Source organism: Ascaphus truei, chromosome 13, assembly GCF_040206685.1.
Source record: "Ascaphus truei isolate aAscTru1 chromosome 13, aAscTru1.hap1, whole genome shotgun sequence".
In the NCBI taxonomy this organism is placed as follows: Eukaryota; Metazoa; Chordata; class Amphibia; order Anura; family Ascaphidae; genus Ascaphus; species Ascaphus truei.
The window spans coordinates 4,667,177-4,687,519 of record NC_134495.1 but is presented as its reverse complement, the minus strand read 5'-3'; the positions used below and the strand labels follow the sequence as shown (position 1 = coordinate 4,687,519).

At 44.2% G+C, this 20,343-nt stretch overlaps 1 protein-coding gene across 3 annotated transcripts in view; it reads left to right on the top strand.

Moving 5' to 3' along the window:
* RPH3A (rabphilin 3A) overlaps nt 1-20,343 on the top strand; it is a 154,974-nt gene that overhangs the window by 119,275 nt on the left and 15,356 nt on the right. For all 3 annotated transcript variants that reach the window (XM_075568130.1, XM_075568131.1, XM_075568132.1), the window contains 9 exons: nt 6,624-6,698; nt 8,098-8,163; nt 8,410-8,640; nt 10,360-10,439; nt 13,834-13,908; nt 15,194-15,303; nt 15,821-15,947; nt 16,053-16,109; nt 20,182-20,333. In XM_075568130.1, the coding sequence (XP_075424245.1) occupies nt 6,624-6,698; nt 8,098-8,163; nt 8,410-8,640; nt 10,360-10,439; nt 13,834-13,908; nt 15,194-15,303; nt 15,821-15,947; nt 16,053-16,109; nt 20,182-20,333 (973 nt within the window). The remainder of the gene's footprint in view (nt 1-6,623; nt 6,699-8,097; nt 8,164-8,409; nt 8,641-10,359; nt 10,440-13,833; nt 13,909-15,193; nt 15,304-15,820; nt 15,948-16,052; nt 16,110-20,181; nt 20,334-20,343) is intronic.

Sequence of the window (20,343 nt, the reverse complement as noted above, 5' to 3'; positions counted from 1 at the left end):
TGTTACGTCAGTGCGCGGTCACTGCATGTCCAATATACAGTGTGTTACGTCAGTGCGCGGTCACTGCAAGTCCAATATACAGTGTGTTACGTCAGTGCGCGGTCACTGCAAGTCCAATATACAGTGTGTTACGTCAGTGCGCGGTCACTGCATGTCCAATATACAGTGTGTTACGTCAGTGCGCGGTCACTGCAAGTCCAATATACAGTGTGTTACATCAGTGCGCGGTCACTCTGCAAGTCCAATATACAGTGTGTTACGTCTGTGCGCGGTCACTACAAGTCCAATATACAGTGTGTTACGTCAGTGCGCGGTCACTGCAAGTCCAATATACAGTGTGTTACGTCAGTGTGCGGTCACTGCAAGTCCAATATACAGTGTGTTACGTCAGTGCGCGGTCACTGCAAGTCCAATATACAGTGTGTTACGTCAGTGCGCGGTCACTGCAAGTCCAATATACAGTGTGTTACGTCAGTGTGCGGTCACTGCAAGTCCAATATACAGTGTGTTACGTCAGTGCGCGGTCACTGCAAGTCCAATATACAGTGTGTTACGTCAGTGCGCGGTCACTCTGCAAGTCCAATATACAGTGTGTTACGTCAGTGCGCGGTCACTGCAAGTCCAATATACAGTGTATTACGTCAGTGCGCGGTCACTCTGCAAGTCCAATATACAGTGTATTACGTCAGTGCGCGGTCACTCTGCAAGTATAATATACAGTGTGTTACGTCAGTGCGCGGTCACTCTGCAAGTCTAATATACAGTGTGTTACGTCAGTGCGCGGTCACTCTGCAAGTCCAATATACAGTGTGTTACGTCAGTGCGCGGTCACTGCAAGTCCAATATACAGTGTGTTACGTCAGTGCGCGGTCACTCTGCAAGTCCAATATACAGTGTGTTACGTCAGTGCGCGGTCACTCTGCAAGTCCAATATACAGTGTGTTACGTCAGTGCGCGGTCACTGCAAGTCCAATATACAGTGTGTTACGTCAGTGCGCGGTCACTGCAAGTCCAATATAGAGTGTGTTACGTCAGTGCGCGGTCACTGCAAGTCCAATATACAGTGTGTTACGTCAGTGCGCGGTCACTGCAAGTCCAATATACAGTGTGTTACGTCAGTGCGCGGTCACTGCAAGTCCAATATACAGTGTGTTACATCAGTGCGCGGTCACTGCAAGTCCAATATACAGTGTGTTACGTCAGTGCGCGGTCACTGCAAGTCCAATATACAGTGTGTTACGTCAGTGCGCGGTCACTGCAAGTCCAATATACAGTGTGTTACGTCAGTGCGCGGTCACTGCAAGTCCAATATACAGTGTATTACGTCAGTGCGCGGTCACTGCAAGTCCAATATACAGTGTGTTACGTCAGTGCGCGGTCACTGCAAGTCCAATATACAGTGTGTTACGTCAGTGCGCGGTCACTGCAAGTCCAATATACAGTGTGTTACGTCAGTGCGCGGTCACTGCAAGTCCAATATACAGTGTGTTACGTCAGTGCGCGGTCACTGCAAGTCCAATATAGAGTGTGTTACGTCAGTGCGCGGTCACTGCAAGTCCAATATACAGTGTGTTACGTCAGCGTCAGAAGTCCAACAAGCCCTTGGCCACCATAACAACCTACAAGGAACTCGACCAGTTGATGCTAGGCGACCCGAGAACGCTGCGAGTGAGAGACGCAGACCAGGGAAGCCGTGCACGTGAGCGTGCACAACGAGGAGCGGCCGAGTCCGGAGTAGGGTCGGAGTGCGCCGAAGTCACTCTCTGCTTTTTTTTACCAGTGGGGATATTGTAAGTTGTTCATAAACATAAACCGTCTCAGGGAACCTCATTCCGTTAAGGAGGGGTCGACCTTGTTTGATTGTGCATCCGCTTGTCTCTGGCAACCGTGGACCAGTCCACCAGGAGGGGCCAACACGTGCCGGGGTTTTGGCGGGGGCTGCCCACTCTATTCCAGGCTCAGCAGACTCCGATGCTGTAGCGGAGCTTTGCCCTCTTCGCTCGTTGCGGCGGATTTAGTTTGACCATTTTTCGTGACGATCACCCGGCAGGGGAATCCCCATCTATACCTTATTTGATGCTTTTTCAAAATGGAGGTAGCGTCAGCCAGATTCCATCTTTTCTGTAGGGTAGCGGGCGCTGGGTCTGAGAAGGTCTGTAAGATATATCTTCTTTCATTGTTACCGGTGCAGCCTTCAAATTGACCTCTTTAGATTTGTAATAATGAAGCCTGACCACTACATCTCTTGGTTTGGATGGGTCAGCGTACCATGATTTTAACGCCCTATGTGCCCTGTACTTGACCAACTGGTCGTCGACCAGCTCTGGTAGAAACATTTTAAATAAACTGATTAGATATGAGTCCAGTTTGGCTGTGTATTTCTTCCGGAATATTTTTAATGCGTAGATTATTGGAGAGATCTATTTTCACTATTTTCAGCTTTTTCGAGCAGGATATTTACTTGTCTACGTAAATAGAGTATTTCCAGATCAGTGGTGCAGCTCATTGATTAATTAAAGATGAGCTAATTTACGTTATTTAGAATAAGGCAAATTGTTGTATTCTTTGCTTCAGCGCCAGCAGAAACAGAGGCAGCTTCTCCGGCGGCTGCAAGATTTGCTGCTGGGCCCAAAAGCTGACGAGCAAACAACCTGCGAGGTGCTTGATTATTTCCTGCGCCGCCTGAGTTCGTCCCAGGTGGCATCGCGTGTGCTGGCTATGAAGGTAAAAGGAAACAATAGCATGGAAGTCTCCGGTTTTTGCTGTCCGTGTTAAAGTCGATGAATATCGAAGTCCCTTCCTATATAAAAAAAAAAAATTGTCCAATAAACTGATTAGATATGAGTCCAGTTTGGCTGTGTATTTCTTCCGGAATATTTTTAATGCGTAGATTATTGGAGAGATCTATTTTCACTATTTTCAGCTTTTTCGAGCAGGATATTTACTTGTCTACGTAAATAGAGTATTTCCAGATCAGCCCCTGTCTGAAATTGGGGCACTTTCTCCAGGCTGCGTTCCACAGCACCAGTCCTTTCCCATAGTTCAGTCAGTTCTGTTTTTAAATGTATCCATATATCTGTCCAATTCAGTATGAAAAGTCTCCTTTAATTCTGCTTTAAAGCTGCAGTTCAGTCTTTTTTTTAATTTATTTTTTTACTTCAATAGTTTTATGTTTGCAATCTCTAATTACCGAAAGAACTGTATAGCTGCCGGTCAATTCGCTCTCCATGTATTGATAGGTCGAAATTTGGTGACATAATTAGTGAAGGGATCTGTTTATATTCTGCTTGTCTGTCAGGGGAAGCTCATGAATATTCATGAGCAATCCTGCACTGACATGTGCTAGAGGGAGGGCAGGGCTGACAAAGGGGTGTGCCAGGGCATGAAGGGGCAGCGCCTTAGCAAATGGCTGTAAAATAGAATACGAGAAAATTGGTCTTTCAAAGTTGTTGTTTTTTAAACAGAAAATGCTAAAAGTATTTTTTCTTACTACAGAACTGATTTATTAAAAAAAACACACATGCAGGATATTGACTGACCTGCAGATTTAAGGTCTTGCGTCAGGCTAAGCGTATCTTGCCTTGTCCAAGGTATGTGGGGTCCTCCCTCTCCGTCTGCCTCCCGGGCCCGCTGACCCCGTGGGGAGCTGCCATCTTGTGTCACAGCTGCGGTAACCGATGTCGGCTTCTTGAAGCTGGAGGCTTCCTGTGTGGTCCCTCCGCGTGCTTTTGCCGCCTTGGCTCAAGCGGAGGCTAGGACAGCTGCTAGACCTATTTTATTCACCGTCAGAGTTATTTCTACGGTGCGGTGTTCCCAGGTTGTGGGTTGCGCGGTTGTCAGCGGTGCGCCACTACATCGCGGCCATCCTCCGTGCGTCGTGTTGCGCCTTCTTGCACCCTCCTGCTTGTTATTGTTGGCTGATCTTTGCTTTTTTATGTGAGGGGTCTAATTCTTAGATTTTATTTGCTCCAGTTTGTAATCTTCTTGTGGGGGGAGATGTTAGGTGTGAGGGCTACTCTGCTCCTTCACACACTTTCACCCTAAACCCCCGTCCTTGGTTCTTCCCCCCTCCTCTCCTTGTACCACCAAAATCCCGCAGGCTCCACTCCTCTCCTAATACTGCCTGCTCCTGCTCCCTTTTGCCGCCCCACAAGGGGTCTGTCACAGGGGGGGGGGGGGTCACTGAGCACCACAAGGTGTCTCATGCATGGGCCGCCACCCCGCGATCTACCGTTGTTGCGCGATCTCTGTGGCCATCTTGGATTTAGCCTCTTTCAGCTTCCTATCCCTGCAGGAAGGTCGCAGGCCCCACTGGCGGTACCCGACCCACTTCCACGGCTGCCCACAGCTCCTCAGTGCTGAGAGCAGGTCCGAGGACCAGCTAGCACACAGCTGCAGCCCCTTTTGGAGTTTTTACGGGAGGTTGCACCGCAGGTCGGCACCATTTTGTATTTTTCAGCTCCGGCTACTAATGGCGCTTGGGGGTCCAGGTATGTATATTTTCCTCGGACATCCCTGACGTTGCTTCTGTAGGAGCCACCTGGTGTTGTGTTTGGGGGCAATTCTCGGTACGTTTAGAGGGGTTAATCCCGTGGTAAGACCCAGAGTTTATACAACTCGCCTCCACGCCAGTCAACAGCTGGCCACGCCCCCTCTCCTGACTTTGCTATCCCGCCCACCTTCGTCCTGGTAAAACTCTCGCGCAGACCTGAGACGCATCAATGTGATCACAGGGGAGATTTTTATTTGCAGTAATACCGAATATTTTCCGGGTACCTTTGAAGTTTCCACCATTGTGCATTTTTAGGAACGGTTTACATTTCAGCTTGTAGTGTATACCCTTACATTTGCATAGGTGCTGCTTTTACTTTTTAAGCCATTAACATTTTCCTAAATGATTGAACCAAATGTTACAAATTGCAGAGAAGGTTCTAGCTCTGCCTGCGTGCAGGTTGTAGCACTGCCTGCGTGCAGGTTGTAGCACTGCCTGCATGCAGGTTCTAGCACTGCCTGCGTGCAGGTTGTAGCACTGCCTGCGTGCAGGTTCTAGCACCCGGTTGGGTGTCACTTTTACCTTGATGTGCTCATGATTACCCAGAATCCTTGTCTGCAGCTTAACCACTGTTTGACGTGACAATGAGGGGATTATTTGCAATCTAGCATAGTATCATTACTTCTTATCTCGCTGCATGCCCTTTAGGCCTCGTCCCCATTGCCTGCGCGCGCCTGCAGAAAGCGCGATGCGCGACCACCTTTGCCAAAAGACAAGAAATTTGTCTTTTGGCGCAGCGGGCCAGCGCTAGCTATGTCACGACGGCGGTACAGCCAATGAGGGCGAACCAGCCGCGTGACGTCACCACGCCTCCGCCAAAAATCTTGTCATTGCTCCACCTGCTCTTCTCTGGACGCGTGTCCCATCACGACCCTAGGACCGCAGATTGCGGCTTAAACTGGAGCACGCGCCGCCAGGTGCTCTGAAGCGTGTGCGCAGTGACTGGGGCCGTAGCCTAACCCTTTAACCTTGCCCTATAAAATGTGTACTCCATGCACTCCTGTCTCTGAGGGTCTCCCAACACACTACTTCGATGTAAGCCCTTTGGGGCAGGGAATAATCTCCCAATGTTTAATTTTATGTATCTTGCATCTATTTGTAATATTGTTCTATACATATGTATTTGTAATATGTGTTGTATAATATCTTTGTAAAGTGCTACATACTGTAAATGGCTGGTGTGTGTTTGTGTGTATATACACACACACACACACACACACACACACACACACACACACACACACATATATAATCCAATGAAGCAGGTTTGGGGAACAGTGGTAGACATAATGTACAGTTGGACTCCTGGTTCTTTTTTTGCTGTATAATTGGACTCCTGGTTCTTTCTTTGCTGTATAATTGGACTCCTGGTTCTATCTTTGCTGTATAACTGGACTCCTGGTTCTTTCTTTGCTGTAGTTGTCACGTTTTATTACTTTATTGTGTGGCATTTGAGTGAAAAATGGAGCACAACCAGAGCAACAGAAAACATTTCATGATCAAGGGTAACTACCATAAAAAGTACACTTATTTATTTACTCACATGGATGGCTACAGGTGAAATTTCACCTATGCATTTCTCGCCGTTGTGCTTTATCAAGGTCTGAGGTATACAGGTGAAAACAGCCTTTTCATACATACATACATTCTGCGCAGGAGTGATGTCACTAACCGGCGACCCATACATAAGACGTCTCACAGCCATGCGTTCATAGCGTCGCTCCCTATTGGCTGCAAGAACCAGCTGACCCAAAAGGAAAGAAAAAACATTATTGTGCGAGCTGAGCTAATATGCACGACGTACAGATAACATGAGGTTGAAAGACTATTCCGTCAAACAACTTTCATATAAATACTTCAGTGTTGCTACGTTTGGCGAGGCTGGCTGGGGACGCGCGTGTGTTTGAGAGAAATATAGGAATAGAAAAGTAGGAAATGTGAGAGACAAATATTCAGTATCGAGTCCGCGGGTCACTCATCTAATCAGTGAGAGACGGCGTCTCCTGCGTCGCTCCTGTGTTTTTATATCACTGAATATGTTTCTTGTTCATCTGTCTTTTTGTCTCTGAAGGTGTGAAACGTGGAAATTCAGTTCAAGCCACCAGGACTACTGCTCCAAACCAAAACCTTCCGTCTGCTCAACAAGGTACTAACCCCTTCCTCAGTGTCCCAGTCTGCTCAACAAGGTACTACCCCCTTCCTCAGTGTCCCAATCTGCTCAACAAGGTACTACCCCCTTCCTCAGTGTCCCAATCTGCTCAACAAGGTACTACCCACTTCCTCAGTGTCCCAGTCTGCTCAACAAGGTACTACCCACTTCCTCAGTGTCCCAATCTGCTCAACAAGGTACTACCCACTTCCTCAGTGTCCCAGTCTGCTCAACAAGGTACTACCCCCTTCCTCAGTGTCCCAATCTGCTCAACAAGGTACTACCCCCTTCCTCAGTGTCCCAATCTGCTCAACAAGGTACTACCCCCTTTCTCAATGTCCCAATCTGCTCAACAAGGTACTACCCACTTCCTCAGTGTCCCAGTCTGCTCAACAAGGTATCCCCCCCTCCCCAGTGTCACAGTCTGCTCAACAAGGTACTACCGCCTTCCTCAGTGTCCCAATCTGTTCAACAAGGTACTACCCCCACCCCCTCAACCCCCCAGTGTCCCAATCTGTTCAGCAAGGTACTACCCCCACCCCTCCAGTGTCTCAGTCTGCTCAACAAGGTATCTCCCCCCCCCCCCCCCCAGTGTCCATAGACTCGCCTTGGTGTTGAGAATGCTGATTAGGAAGAGGATTTCTGTTTTTAATTTCTCGTGCTAAATTCTCGTTGTGATGCAGGAAATGTGCAGGTACTTTTTGTGTCGGTAATAAGTTGAGAAGTGGGGTAAACAATTTTTAATGACGGATAAATGTCAATTCAAATCTCACCATATTAAAAAAAATCCAGAGCAACACAATTGGCCATGTTTGCAAGCTCTGGCCCTGCTTTATCCCTTACTTGCAGGAACCTTGTTTATCTTTCTAGGGAAAGTCTGGTTTTTTTTGAAGGAGGGGATAATAGAGCCTTTTAACGCGTGTATCTAACAGCAGTACCAGTTATTGCAATCCAGAAAATAATTCTACACCGTGTAACTCGTACATAGATATAAGCAACATCTGTATATAAATTCTCTTGCTACCATATTAAATGTAACGTCATCACCTAGACCCTGCAGCCAATGGCACTTTACCAGTGCATTATTTGATTCTTTCAACTCTCCAGCTGTACTGTACTGTCTGATCTGCAATCCTTTTACAGTACAGTGCTACCATATTTAAAGTCAAACAGCCCTGTTTTAACTAATAGGTTCTACAAAACCCAATAACCCTCCAGTAAGATTAAAAAAAACACATTATCGAAAGAAGTTTCATGTAATATGTTTAACTGCATTCCATTGTGAGTGGTGTGTCTTCATACTTACTGCTTTTCCCCAAAAGACTCTTCTGACTGGGATCTTCTGACATGAGTCTTGAGGACCTCACTCCTAACTGTATGTTCGTCTCCTCTCCAGTTCCTCCGGCGAGTGGGAGATCAGCACCAAGGCCAGCTCCAGCTGGCAGATTTCCTGAAGGCCAAGGTGAAGAAATGCATATAGTTACACTATAGATAATAAAGATACTTATATTGCAGTCATCGTGGGCTCCCTTCTGGCGTTAGGAGTCAGAGGGCTGTAAGATGTCTTCTGGTACAATAAAGTGTTTTATGGCACAAGAGTGACTAACTGGACTATTCTCACCTGTCATCTTAAAAGAAGAAAGACTGACAGTGACCTGGTCTCGTCACTGTCACTGTGTCTGTGTCACATTGTTCACTCTTCCCATAGGAAGTCCTCCCCCTCCTGCATCTCAGACTGAAACACCGTACTCAGCGGCAGCTCCTAGGGATGAAAGAGGAGTTGGGTTCACGGCACCGAGCGCTAGAGAGGATAGGCCCCTTCGGCAGACGGCATCATACACATCATCTGTGCCACCAACAGCCACGGCGGTTCCTGCACGGCAACAGACACAAGAAGAGGAGGAGGAGGAGGCTAATAGTTATGACTCAGATGAAGCAAGTAAGTAGATAGGAATAGTCCCTTTAATTAATAACAGACAAATACCAGTGCATTGCTTGTCCAGCAGCAAGAAACCATGTCTAAAAGAGAATGGAGCAGTCCATATCCTTACTGGAGAACGCACAGCATTGTATACACCAGACCCGCTCTTACCTAATAAAAAAGGAAGAGATACTTGTGTGGTAGCTATTGGTTTTAAAAATAACACATACATTGGCAAAAAAAATAGGAATGCATTTGTTTGTGCCAAGTTTACCAACAATACACTATCAGTACTCCACAAACTGATTTGGTATAGAACACAGAGGTTCAAGAAACCCTGTCTTAGAGCACGTTGGCACTGGCAACATTTGTGGGCACTCTTCTATTAGACAGAGAATTGGGGATGGTGCCACATGTTTAATAGTTATACTTTGTATTGAAATATACTGCAGTATCCTCCATCTTTAATCACTTTGCCGGTTGCAGGCATGTATGGCAATGGTGCATAGAAAAATGAGCACAAATTGTGCAGTGTATTCAATATATCAAAATAATCAAATGGTTTAAAAGTGCTGATACAACATAGACTGTGAACATGTGAAATTGATAAACAGATACTCCGTCCCTGTGGGTCCTAATGCAGCTCATGAGACACGTTTTCCAACTTCTCCAGCAAAATTTCAACAAACAGAGTGCAAACAGGATCAAAGGGAAGTAGTGCAATAAAAAGTGCAGCACGGTCTAATAAAATTAGAGTGCTTCAAAAAATCGTGCTCCAAAACAGTGTGTATATAAAAAAAACCTACTCGCATGAAGTGGATAAGATTCAAACACCATATGAATCCTTAAAAGTCAAATTGGATACCAGGATAATGCCTGGCAGGTTCTCATTCACAGTGAGTGCATGAAAAGAGAAGTTACAAGAAAAAAGGCATAGTGGGAAACTGTATATCATAAAACCCAGAAGCTATATATGTTACACTTACAATTAGCTCTGAGGACAGGCGCAGAAAGTCGACAAAGGATCTCACATGAAGGTAACGGCTCCAGACGGTCTCTCTGCTCTGTGGAGGCTCGAGTCCCAGTTTCGGCGTGTGATGTCACTTACGACCGTGGCGTCGGTGTGACAGGCAGGTCTCAGTCCTTCCGCGTCTCCACAGGCACTAGTTTTCCACAATGGAGGGTCGATAGAGAATCTCTTCCAGTATAGGAATAGCCTGACGCGTTTCACTCCTCTAGAGCTTCTTCAGAGGCTGTAACAGTCCGTGTGCGCAGGTTCCCTGGTATTGATGGTCCCAAGGAGGTGACGTCACCATCATAATAGCAAAGAGTAATTGAAACTTCACGGCTATGTAAAAACTACGAGCCATCCACTGGCTCATGGGAACAAAAGGATATACCATAGAAGCACATCACTATACAGATAACAATGTATCATATAATATTAAAACCTACAATTAAACTTGAATAACAAACTCTTAAAACTACTTTTTTTTTTTTTTTAAAGAGAATGAGAGAGGAGTTAATCATCAATAAGCAAATCTATATGAGGGATAAAGGTCATATACAATTAGGAATAGGAGTGAGACCAAACAATCAGAAAATGTATAGTGACAATTCAGATGTTGCTTTAGGTGAATTCTCTTCTACACGAAGATTGACTTATCTTTTTCTAATAAGCGGTTTTATTGGGTGGAATTGAAAGGGATTTTCTGTGTGATTATTTTGTTTGAATAGCTACGCTGGGAGCTATGGAGTTCAGTCTTCTGTATGACCAGAGCAATAACTCTTTGCAGTGTACCATCATCAAAGCCAAGGTAAGTCCAGCAGCGCTACCGTTTTGTTTTTGGAAAACTCCTTTGAAAATGTTCAGACTTTACGTTTTTGTATTAACGCTGGAAATTTCATCCACTCGAAACTATTTTTTTTTGTTGAACTAGGGTAAAAAACTGAAAAAAAAATACCCCTTGGTAGTTTTATTTCTTATTTGTACAGCAAATAGAAATCCCCCATGTGAGCACATTCACGTCTGCAACCCTGACTTTCCCGTAGCATACAGTGCTTCCACTGCAGCCAGGGATTCTGGGAAAGGAAATGCAAATGAGAACACCTTTTGCTTCATGTCTACATTAACATGGACCCCTATAAGCATATGCGTGCCGTGTTACCCTGCGTTTCAGCGCAGCCGGGATCTCTCGGTGTGCGGCTGGTTATACTGGCTTTGCAATGGGAAGTCGGAATACATAAGTAGAAGGTGGCGTTTGTTGGGCAGGAAGTGAGCAAATACATTGATATGTTATTTATATAACTGTTTTCTTTGCACCCTGTGTGGGGCAGCCTGTTGCAGGGATTATTTCATGCAGGGTAACCTCTGTGGCTTTTTGAATAAGACCACATATTCTTTTGTATCTAATCGGTTTCATTGCTTTCCCTCTTTAAAATAGGAGTCTTAATGAAGCGGTTTCTTCTGACTAAGGCCTCGGACATGGTCAAAAAGACCGTGCTGAGCCGTGCTGAGGGGAAATATTATCCCTATCAGCACGGCTTTCGACGGCGCTTCCGCAGGCGTGCGGAGGCGTGTGGAATTTGAGCCGACAACCCAATTTTAGTTTTCCCGCTGAGGGAAGCGCAGGGCCGGTCACGTGACTGCCAGAAGCCAATGGCAGTCCGTGACGTTGGCGCCGTGACGTGGCGCGCTAGCCCCGCCTCCCGCCCGCCTCCCACCCGGCACACAAGCGCGCTCGTTGACGCTCATGCAGGGACATGAAAAAGCTCCTGCTTGAGCAGGAGAGCATGAGCGTCAGCGCTGCCCAGCGCCGCTCCCTGCACCATGTCCCAGCGCCGCTCCCTGCACCATGTCCCAGCGCCGCTCCCTGCACCATGTCCGTGGCCTTAGTTTCACACTATTTTCCAGGGCTTTTCTGACCAGCTATTCCTACCAGCTACACGAAGTGATCTTGTAAACAGTAACAAGAACATCTGCATGTGCTACAGTGACAACTTATTCTGACAATTAAATCAGTTGCTAGCTTCATTTGGCAAATTCTGTTTTACAAAGAGTGTAATTAATCAGGGAATTGTTTAGTGTTGTACTCCTTTTTTCCCCGAGACATATTACTTTGTAAAATAGGACTCTTAAGATACAAATACAATTGCTGAGTTTTCATGATTTATGGTTTGTATAAAACCTCAATGGTTTCAGCCAATGTTGGGTAGTAGGTTTCGAAAAATCAAAAGTTGTGAATTAAAAAAATTACTTTATTGTTCAGAAAGTATCTATATAGAATTTAGTGAGTGTTGTTATGGTAGAAGATCTAATATACAAGATATTTAAAATGTGTAACACCCTTTGATAAATTATTCCTGTATAGTGGAGTAGAGGAATCAAAGGGGGCCTAAATAATCTTCAATGTATAAGAAACAAGGTGGTTTCCAGCAAATAAACAAAGAAAATACACAATCCCTGCCCGTTCTTCACCACCAGTTGAATCCATATTTGAGAGAAGACAGCTTAAAAATAGCAGATTACATTAAGATCTCCCCTTATAATAAACATTGGTGAATGTCCTCTGATTTTTTAAATCACTGAAGCGTAATGGACTCACTGTCTGCCCACTCACTGCAGAATATAATGGTATTTTAAGATCATTACAATAGAGTCCACACACAGACATCTATTCTTAGTCAACTTAAATTGCATATGAGCAATTAAACTTTTAGAGATTTATTATTTATTCGTTCTGGAGTTATTTGCCAGGTAGCTTCCAGGCAAATGTAAGTAAATTACGTTTGTGATGAATTTTAATAGGCTAACCTGCAAATGCATCCTAGATGCAGTTTGTTCAGGAACATTTTGCAAACATTGTGAGATGTGGGAGGCGACCAACAAACTATATTTGTGAAGAACCCGTCGGTTTGTCCACGAAAAGGCTCCTATCGACCTCCAAAGATTTGTTTATTTTAATTAAACCACTTGTGATACGGCACATCTCTATAAAACAATGCTCTGCTCTCTGACTTCCGTTAGCAACTGATACTCAAGTATCATCTAGTGATTCTTTTCACACATTAAAGTTACATTTTGTTTAAGAAACATTATTTGCAATTATCCTGATCATAAACAGCAATGCACTAACTTGCACACAATACTTCTCCTTTCTTGGCGTTTGGCATATTGAAGGAGGATAAACATAATTATTTTCTGTATTATGTACAAATAAAATTGAAATACAGAACAGAATATATGAGAATTTAAAGCAGTAATACTACATTATCCCCCTCCCATTTTTGTCTTATTTGTATATGTAAATGAATAATTGCACATTATTATCTAAACTGGCAATGGTTTGGTGCTCCTGTTATAAATCTGTAAAAATACTGATTGTGTGCCTAACATAATGGCCGCATTCTAACTGTGTTCTGCAGTCTGTGGAATGCTGCAGCTGATATGTAACATTATATTACTTGGTGTAACACACTATTGTTACAGCTTTCAGAGTAATAGCCAGTCTGCTGTTTGGAACACAGTAACAGATTTGTTTGTGATACTTTGTTGCCAAATGTCAGAGCTAAAAAAGGTTTGTATCAGAGCCTGTTTCTAAAGAGGCAGTGGATATGACTTTCCAACTGACTGCTGTATCAGCCGAAGGATGATCAGTACATAATAAAAAATGCATTAGGAGTTAAAAGAAATTACAGACAGTATTATTGAATACTACAGAACTGATTTATTTAAAAAAAACCATATGTGATATAGGAAAATGTTGTATTTTATTTGCCTCCCTCCAGCACTACAGGGGTACGTTTACTGTTACAGCAGGAGGCTGATGGTATTGCAATGTGCTGCAATGGCAAGGCTTGTATTCTAAGAGCTAATGGGGCAGTGCAGGATTGCAGACCTGTCTGAGATATGCGACTGTGCTCACACGTGATATTTTTATTTGCCATTATGCTGCAGAAAGTTTGTTACTTTTTTATCCACCATAATTTAACTAAGTGTGTGTGTATATATATATATATCTATATCTATATATATATATATCTCTTATCTTCCAATATATTCCGTGTTTCTGAAATGGAATCGGTTACACACATTCGGTTATTTCTGTAACCCAATCTATCATCTACCCTGAAAAATAATGCTGTGCGTAGCCCTGGAAATGTCATTTGCAAGTTGTCACAAGTTAAAAAAAATAAGATGCTGTCTTTTAGGGCCTAAAACCCATGGACTCCAATGGTTTAGCCGATCCTTATGTGAAGCTCCATCTCCTGCCAGGAGCCAGCAAGGTAATATACAGTTCTCACCAAACCGTCCTTAAAACACCGGCAATGTCCTCTACCTGCAGGTGCTCGATACTATCTGCCATTAACGATAAAGGCACTTGTGTGGTTCAAATGTTTCACTGTCTATTCCTTGTTGTTGCACTAAAAAGTGATTCAACCTGGAACTGTTGGATGAATGGTTGTTCTACCATTGAGCCACACCAGGTTTTTATGCCATCCAATCTATATCTTATTTGTATGCAAAGTAGGTGAATACAAAGACACTGTTTTTCCCCCCTCCTATAACCCGGTATGGACCCCGCTCCCTGGAAGAGGTTTTAGAATCACAGTGTGTATCAGATCACCAGGTGTTTACTTTATTACAAGTCCAGTACATGGTGGTAAATGGCACTTCACCTAAATGAATCTTTTAATTACATGTGCTTGCTATGTCTGTCATGCACACTGATTACTCTCTTCGCATGTATTCAATGTAAAGAAAAAGCACCAGCCCCTTTTTTTCGTTTGATTTATTCTCCGTAAATACACACAACTCGCCTATTCTATAGTGATCCACTTTGAATCTTCAGCATAGATGTTACCCTTTTTCATGCAAATCCAACCACTTCGATTTTTCTGTCGTCATGTAAAGCAGGGGTTCTCAACTCCAGTCTTCAAGCCCCCCTTCCCCCTAACAGGTCAGGTTTTCAGGATAACCCAGCTTCAGCACAGGTGGCTCAATCAGTCCCTGCTTCAGCACAGGTGGCTCAATCAGAGGCTCAGTAAAAACCTGACCTGTTGGGGGTGGGTGGTGGGTTGGGTTGATTGAGGACTGAAGTTGAGAATCCCTGGTGTAAAAGTATTCTTGAATGTCATATTTAGGAGTATTAAAGGAACAGATGCTGGATCCTTCCTAAATTATAATGACAGAATAAAGTGATCCTAAACTGTAAATCCCTGTAGAGCCCGTTCCCCTGAGAGGACTGTATGGTAGCGCAGGGCTCAGCAGTACTGAATAAGTATAGCTTTACAGTACAGTAATGCTGCTACAGTTTATTTCTGTAGCTGCCCTGAGCATAACAAAGTAAAGTGTTGTAGGTGTGCCTGGGGGTGTCGAGGCTTTACATCAAGAAGACTAACGCATCGCCCGTATTCAGCCATAAGGATTTGTAATGTTTTCTTACACATTAGCGTTTGGTGGGAAGACGAGAACAACGATGTGTTTTATTGGCTATCCCAGCGGCACCATGTTTAAAATGCTACATTGTTGTAAAAATGAAATGACATGTTTGTATATTTTGTGTTCCAGGCAAACAAACTGCGCACTAAAACGCTCAGAAACACTCGTAACCCAACGTGGAATGAGACGCTTGTGTATCACGGAATTACCGATGAAGATATGCAGAGAAAAACACTAAGGCAAGAGACATTATTTCATTCACTGCTGGGGAATTCTCCCTTCAGTGCGTTAAGGTTATCAAGTGCCGTATTCAATGACATATCTTCTTTCTGAAGACACTTGGGGAAACAATTTGGTTTATTTATTCACATATATTAAATACATGAAAGAGGAACATGACCTTTGGACTTAAACTAGTACTAGTGTAAGTAATACATAATATCTCATATCTACGGGCAACAGGAATACTCTTATCAGCTATTATAACAGGTTAGCACATGAGGTAGAGCCACAGCACGAGAAATAATCCCATAAAGTGGTTTATTGGGTCCAAAATGCACACACACGCCCAACGTTTCGGTCCCCGGAGGGACCTTCTTCAGGGATATATATATTTACGTTATATTGTGTCATGTTCGTGACATACTGTTGCTGCATTATTTTTATTGTGTGTGCTGTGCTGTCCTTACAGATCTGTCTTGTAATAACTAGGTTCCAACTCATGTGAAGTTGATGATAAAACATGCTACTTTTCAGGATCTCTATGTGTGATGAGGACAAGTTTGGCCACAACGAATTTATCGGGGAGACGCGGTTCTCCCTGAAGAAGCTGAAACCCAACCAAAAAAAGAACTTCAATGTCTGCCTGGAACGCGTGATCCCGGTATGCCCGGTGGAAATGTTGTGTCTGTGTGTTGCGCCGTGTCACTTGACCTCTTCTGTCTGATCGTTTCATTGTTAATTGCATTTTATATCCCTCTAACCACAGATGAAGCGTGCTGGGACCTCCGGGTCAGTTCGTGGCATGGCTTTGTATGAGGATGAGGTACGTGGCTCTGATGGAGATCATGCTGTATAAGTTACAGTGAATGTAACAAATATATGGCTTTTTCATGCATCACCAGACAAACCAGCAAAGGGACGTAGAAACAAACCCAGCCTTTATACTGTACCGCTTAACTTAAACATCCTGCAAATACCACACAAGCAGGTATACTTTTACTGAACATGTGCATCTGAATCTATTGTGTTCCTTATCTATCAATGCAACACATAACAGAAATAAAGCACTGAAAAGGTGGCGTGCTTTTATTACCTGTGTATCCCAACATTGTCCCTCCGTATAACACACGCGAGAAGAGCACTAAATCATTTAATAGCCAAAGCAAATGTGACTTTTCGCTTGCCGCCTGTAACCTTTATCGAGGTAATAAAGACGACACGACGCATGTTTCCATAGAATTAAGGTAAATCCGCACGTCTCTAATAATGACTGTGACGTTTTATGATAACTTTATATAATGGGCAGAGGGAGGGGACGGACGGGCAGTGGGAGGGGACGGACGGGCAGTGGGAGGGGACGGATGGGCAGTGGGAGGGGACGGACGGGCAGTGGGAGGGGACGGACGGGCAGTGGGAGGGGACGGACGGGCACGTGGGAGGGACAGGCACGTGGGAGGGACGGGCACGTGGGAGGGATGGGCACGTGGGAGGGGAGGGACGGGCACGTGGGAGGGGATGGAGAGGGGGTGGGCAGTGGGAGGGCGGGGGATGGGCAGTGGGAGGGCGGGGGATGGGCAGTGGGAGGGCACGTACAGTGGGGATGGACAGTGGCTATGGAACACAGTGTAAGGCAGTTTTTATTAGTAACTTTGAAGTTTATGTAGGATTCGCACAGCTCACAGCAGCCAGATGGGTTGGCCACGCATTGCTTTGCAGTGGATCTACGGGCAGCTATAGTTGATGATGTCTCTGGATGCCCGAGTTAGCAACAGATCAGTACTATACGCTTATGAACAGAAGTCAATTTTGAGATGACAAATGAGTTTGTAAATTACCCCTGGAGCTCATTTAAGCAAGATCAACACACAATAGCTGGCACTCCTGCAGACAATACAGATGATGGATGATACCATATGAAAGAATGAAACTGCATTGTCTGTATGTGACAATGTAATGACCGCAGAACTGCATATTCCTGCATAGAATGTCATTCCTCTGAAGGGCAGACGGCAGGAACTATTTTTATTTTTGATGCTCAGTTAATAGTAAATAGATGACGTATTGGGGATACAATGCATTATAACAATACTAAACTATAATCTTATACAGCACTGCATGTGTATGCAGCTTCATACTGTATGTTAGAATAATGGGTTGGCTTTGAATGAAAACACTATAAATAATATACTTTCAAATGAATTATGCTTTTATCAGTCAAAAATGTAACACATGAAATACGAAAGCTTTTCTGCACATGTAAATGCTTGCGTATGAAACCGTGCAAAATTAGCATTTTTTGTGATCGGAAAAAAAGCTGGGTCTGAGTTACAGTTTGCAAAGTATTAAATCAATGTGCATTGCAATTACATCTAAAATGCTAATCTAGGAAATTCTCTAAAATTGCTATATTTGCTAAATGCTGAAATAAAGCAGGCGCACACCCCACGACCCACGCACACCCCACGACCCACGCACACCCCACGCCCTGCACATTGCTGTCACAATGCTGACCTTATTAGCTCTTGGATGCGTCACAACATGTTTAAATGATCAAACAATAAGGATGTTACATCACATAACTCACATCTGGTGAAGTGCGGGAAATGTCATTCCTAAATGTAGAACAAACTGTATTTAAAGGTGACCGCTGCTGGAACGGAGTCTCTCAGTCCCATCAACAATGTATAGAAATATCCAAAAATAGAGCCGCCAGTTACACAAAAAATCTCGATGTTCAAGAAAAAAATATATATTCAGTATAAACGTAGCATTGTAATATGATCACAGTAACAAAAACCTTAAAGGATCATAATAATATTCATACCATGTGTGATAGCAGAAGAGAAATACAGTAGTTACAAGAAAATCTAACATAAGCTCTAAAAACAGCAATGTCAAAGCAATCATTTTTTTTATTTTTGGCAAAATGATGAACAAGAAATCAAATTTGGAAACAAAAGAACTAACCATTTCCCCAAATTAATTTTGGACAATTTGCACATCTCTACGTGTGATATTTTTTTGTGCCAGTTTGATGGAACATTGCTGCTAAAGTGACAGACATTTCGCCTCCTGATGGCAGGTGAATTTGGGATCTGGGGCAGAGACCAGTATAGGCCATTATGGAATTGGCCGCAGTGTATCTACAGTATGTGTTAAAGTCATATGGGAGCCTGCCACTACGGGACCTATATAACAAAGTGTGCTGCCTCCCGTGGGAGAGGGTCCATGCCTCACGCTTCTGATTGGAAAGTAACAGCTTGTTCTTGTAGTGCCCAATGTGTATACAGGGCATTGCAGAATAAAGGAAATCATGCCAGAATAGGAGGGTAAAAGAACCAAGCAGCAAAGAGATAACAATCGATGTAGCGCAAGATGGCGAACAAAAAGTGTAAATGTGAGGGCGGCAAAGTAAATCCGTTGCTCTCTCTGTATTTGACGTTTTATTCACGTTCTCTGCACCTTGTGATTGCAGCACCTGCTGTAATTTTGAGTGCCACCTGGAGTTTATTATCTCTGTGATTGCAGGGTGTACATTCAATCAGAGCCTCTCTGTATATGCGATTAGGGATGCTGAGTTCTCTTCAGAGAACAGACCCCTCCCAGACTCGCTGTATTCTCCTCCGTGCTTTGGAAGCTGCAATTCCACTCAATACAAAGCCACACTTTGCACTAAGATTGTTCTTATCCTGCCGTGTACCTGTGGCAGAAAGTCTGTATACTTAGAGCAGGAGTTCTTCTCGCAAACCACCTGAAGGATAATTAACATAGAAATGAATGGCAGAAAAAGGATGTGGTCCATCTATCCTGCGAGTCATCATTATCCTGCCAGTCATCATTATCCTGCCAGTCATCATTATCCTGCCAGTCATCATTATCCTGCCAGTCATCATTATCCTGCCAGTTATCATTATCCTGCCAGTTATCATTATCCTGCGAGTCATCATTATCCTGCCAGTTATCCCGTTTGTTGTGAAACTTCACAGCCTATTTCATCCCTTGGTGACGTTCATATTAGAAATAGCCTTTTGTCTATTATAGAAAAAAATGAAAAGTCTGTTAATATATTATGCGCTAGTCCAGGGGTGCGCAAACGTTTGCAGCAGCCCCCGCCCCTGGTGCTCGCGCCCCTTTTCAATTCCTGGCGGCAAATGCCGCCATGGGTCATGTCACGTCACGTCACATGGCACCACGGCGGCATTTGATGCTGCGTTGCCATGGCGACGCGTCAACAGCCGTCTGAATCTCGGTAAGTAATACGTTGCAGGGGCCTCACGCGATCCTCTGGCATTTAATTTAGATGCCGTGGGAAAGAGCGCGGGACCTCTGCAACCACCGTGCCCCCCTACAAAAATATACCGCCCCCCAGTTTGCACACCCATGCTCTAGTCTACTACCTCTATTGGGCGACTATTCCAAGAATCCACCACTCTTTTTATGAAGAAATACTTCCTCACATTTCACCTGAGCCTCCAGATTCAGAGCATGACCTCTTGATGTAGAACTTCTCTAGCAACCATGTGGAGGACCACCATACGTGTACAAATATAGATCACCAATGGATGCATTGATACACATGGTAGATAGATGGCTACAAATTAATAGACGTGTCTGAAAGCAACATGTCCCAAATCAGTCATCAACACTTATCTGCTGATGAGGACAATTATTAGACTGCAGGTTCAGCAGCACAGTTGCTAAAATTAGACTACGTGGCCGCTTCCTGACATGAACATCAGGGGTTTTAGGAACCGCCACCAAAGTTATCAGGAACCACTTATGCTCTAGGGACCACAATTTGGGAACCATTGCCGTGAGTATACATGGTCATAGTTAATTCTCAAAGGCACATTATGAATCTTCTCATCTCAGACAGCAATGTTATCTTCCTGCAGACAGACCGTGGAGGGGATGTGGAAGAGCGTGGGAAGATTCTCGTGTCCCTTATGTACAGCACTCCGCAGGGACGCCTGATTATTGGAATCGTGCGCTGCGTTCACTTGGCAGCAATGGATGCGAATGGCTACTCTGATCCCTTTGTTAAACTGTGAGTATCT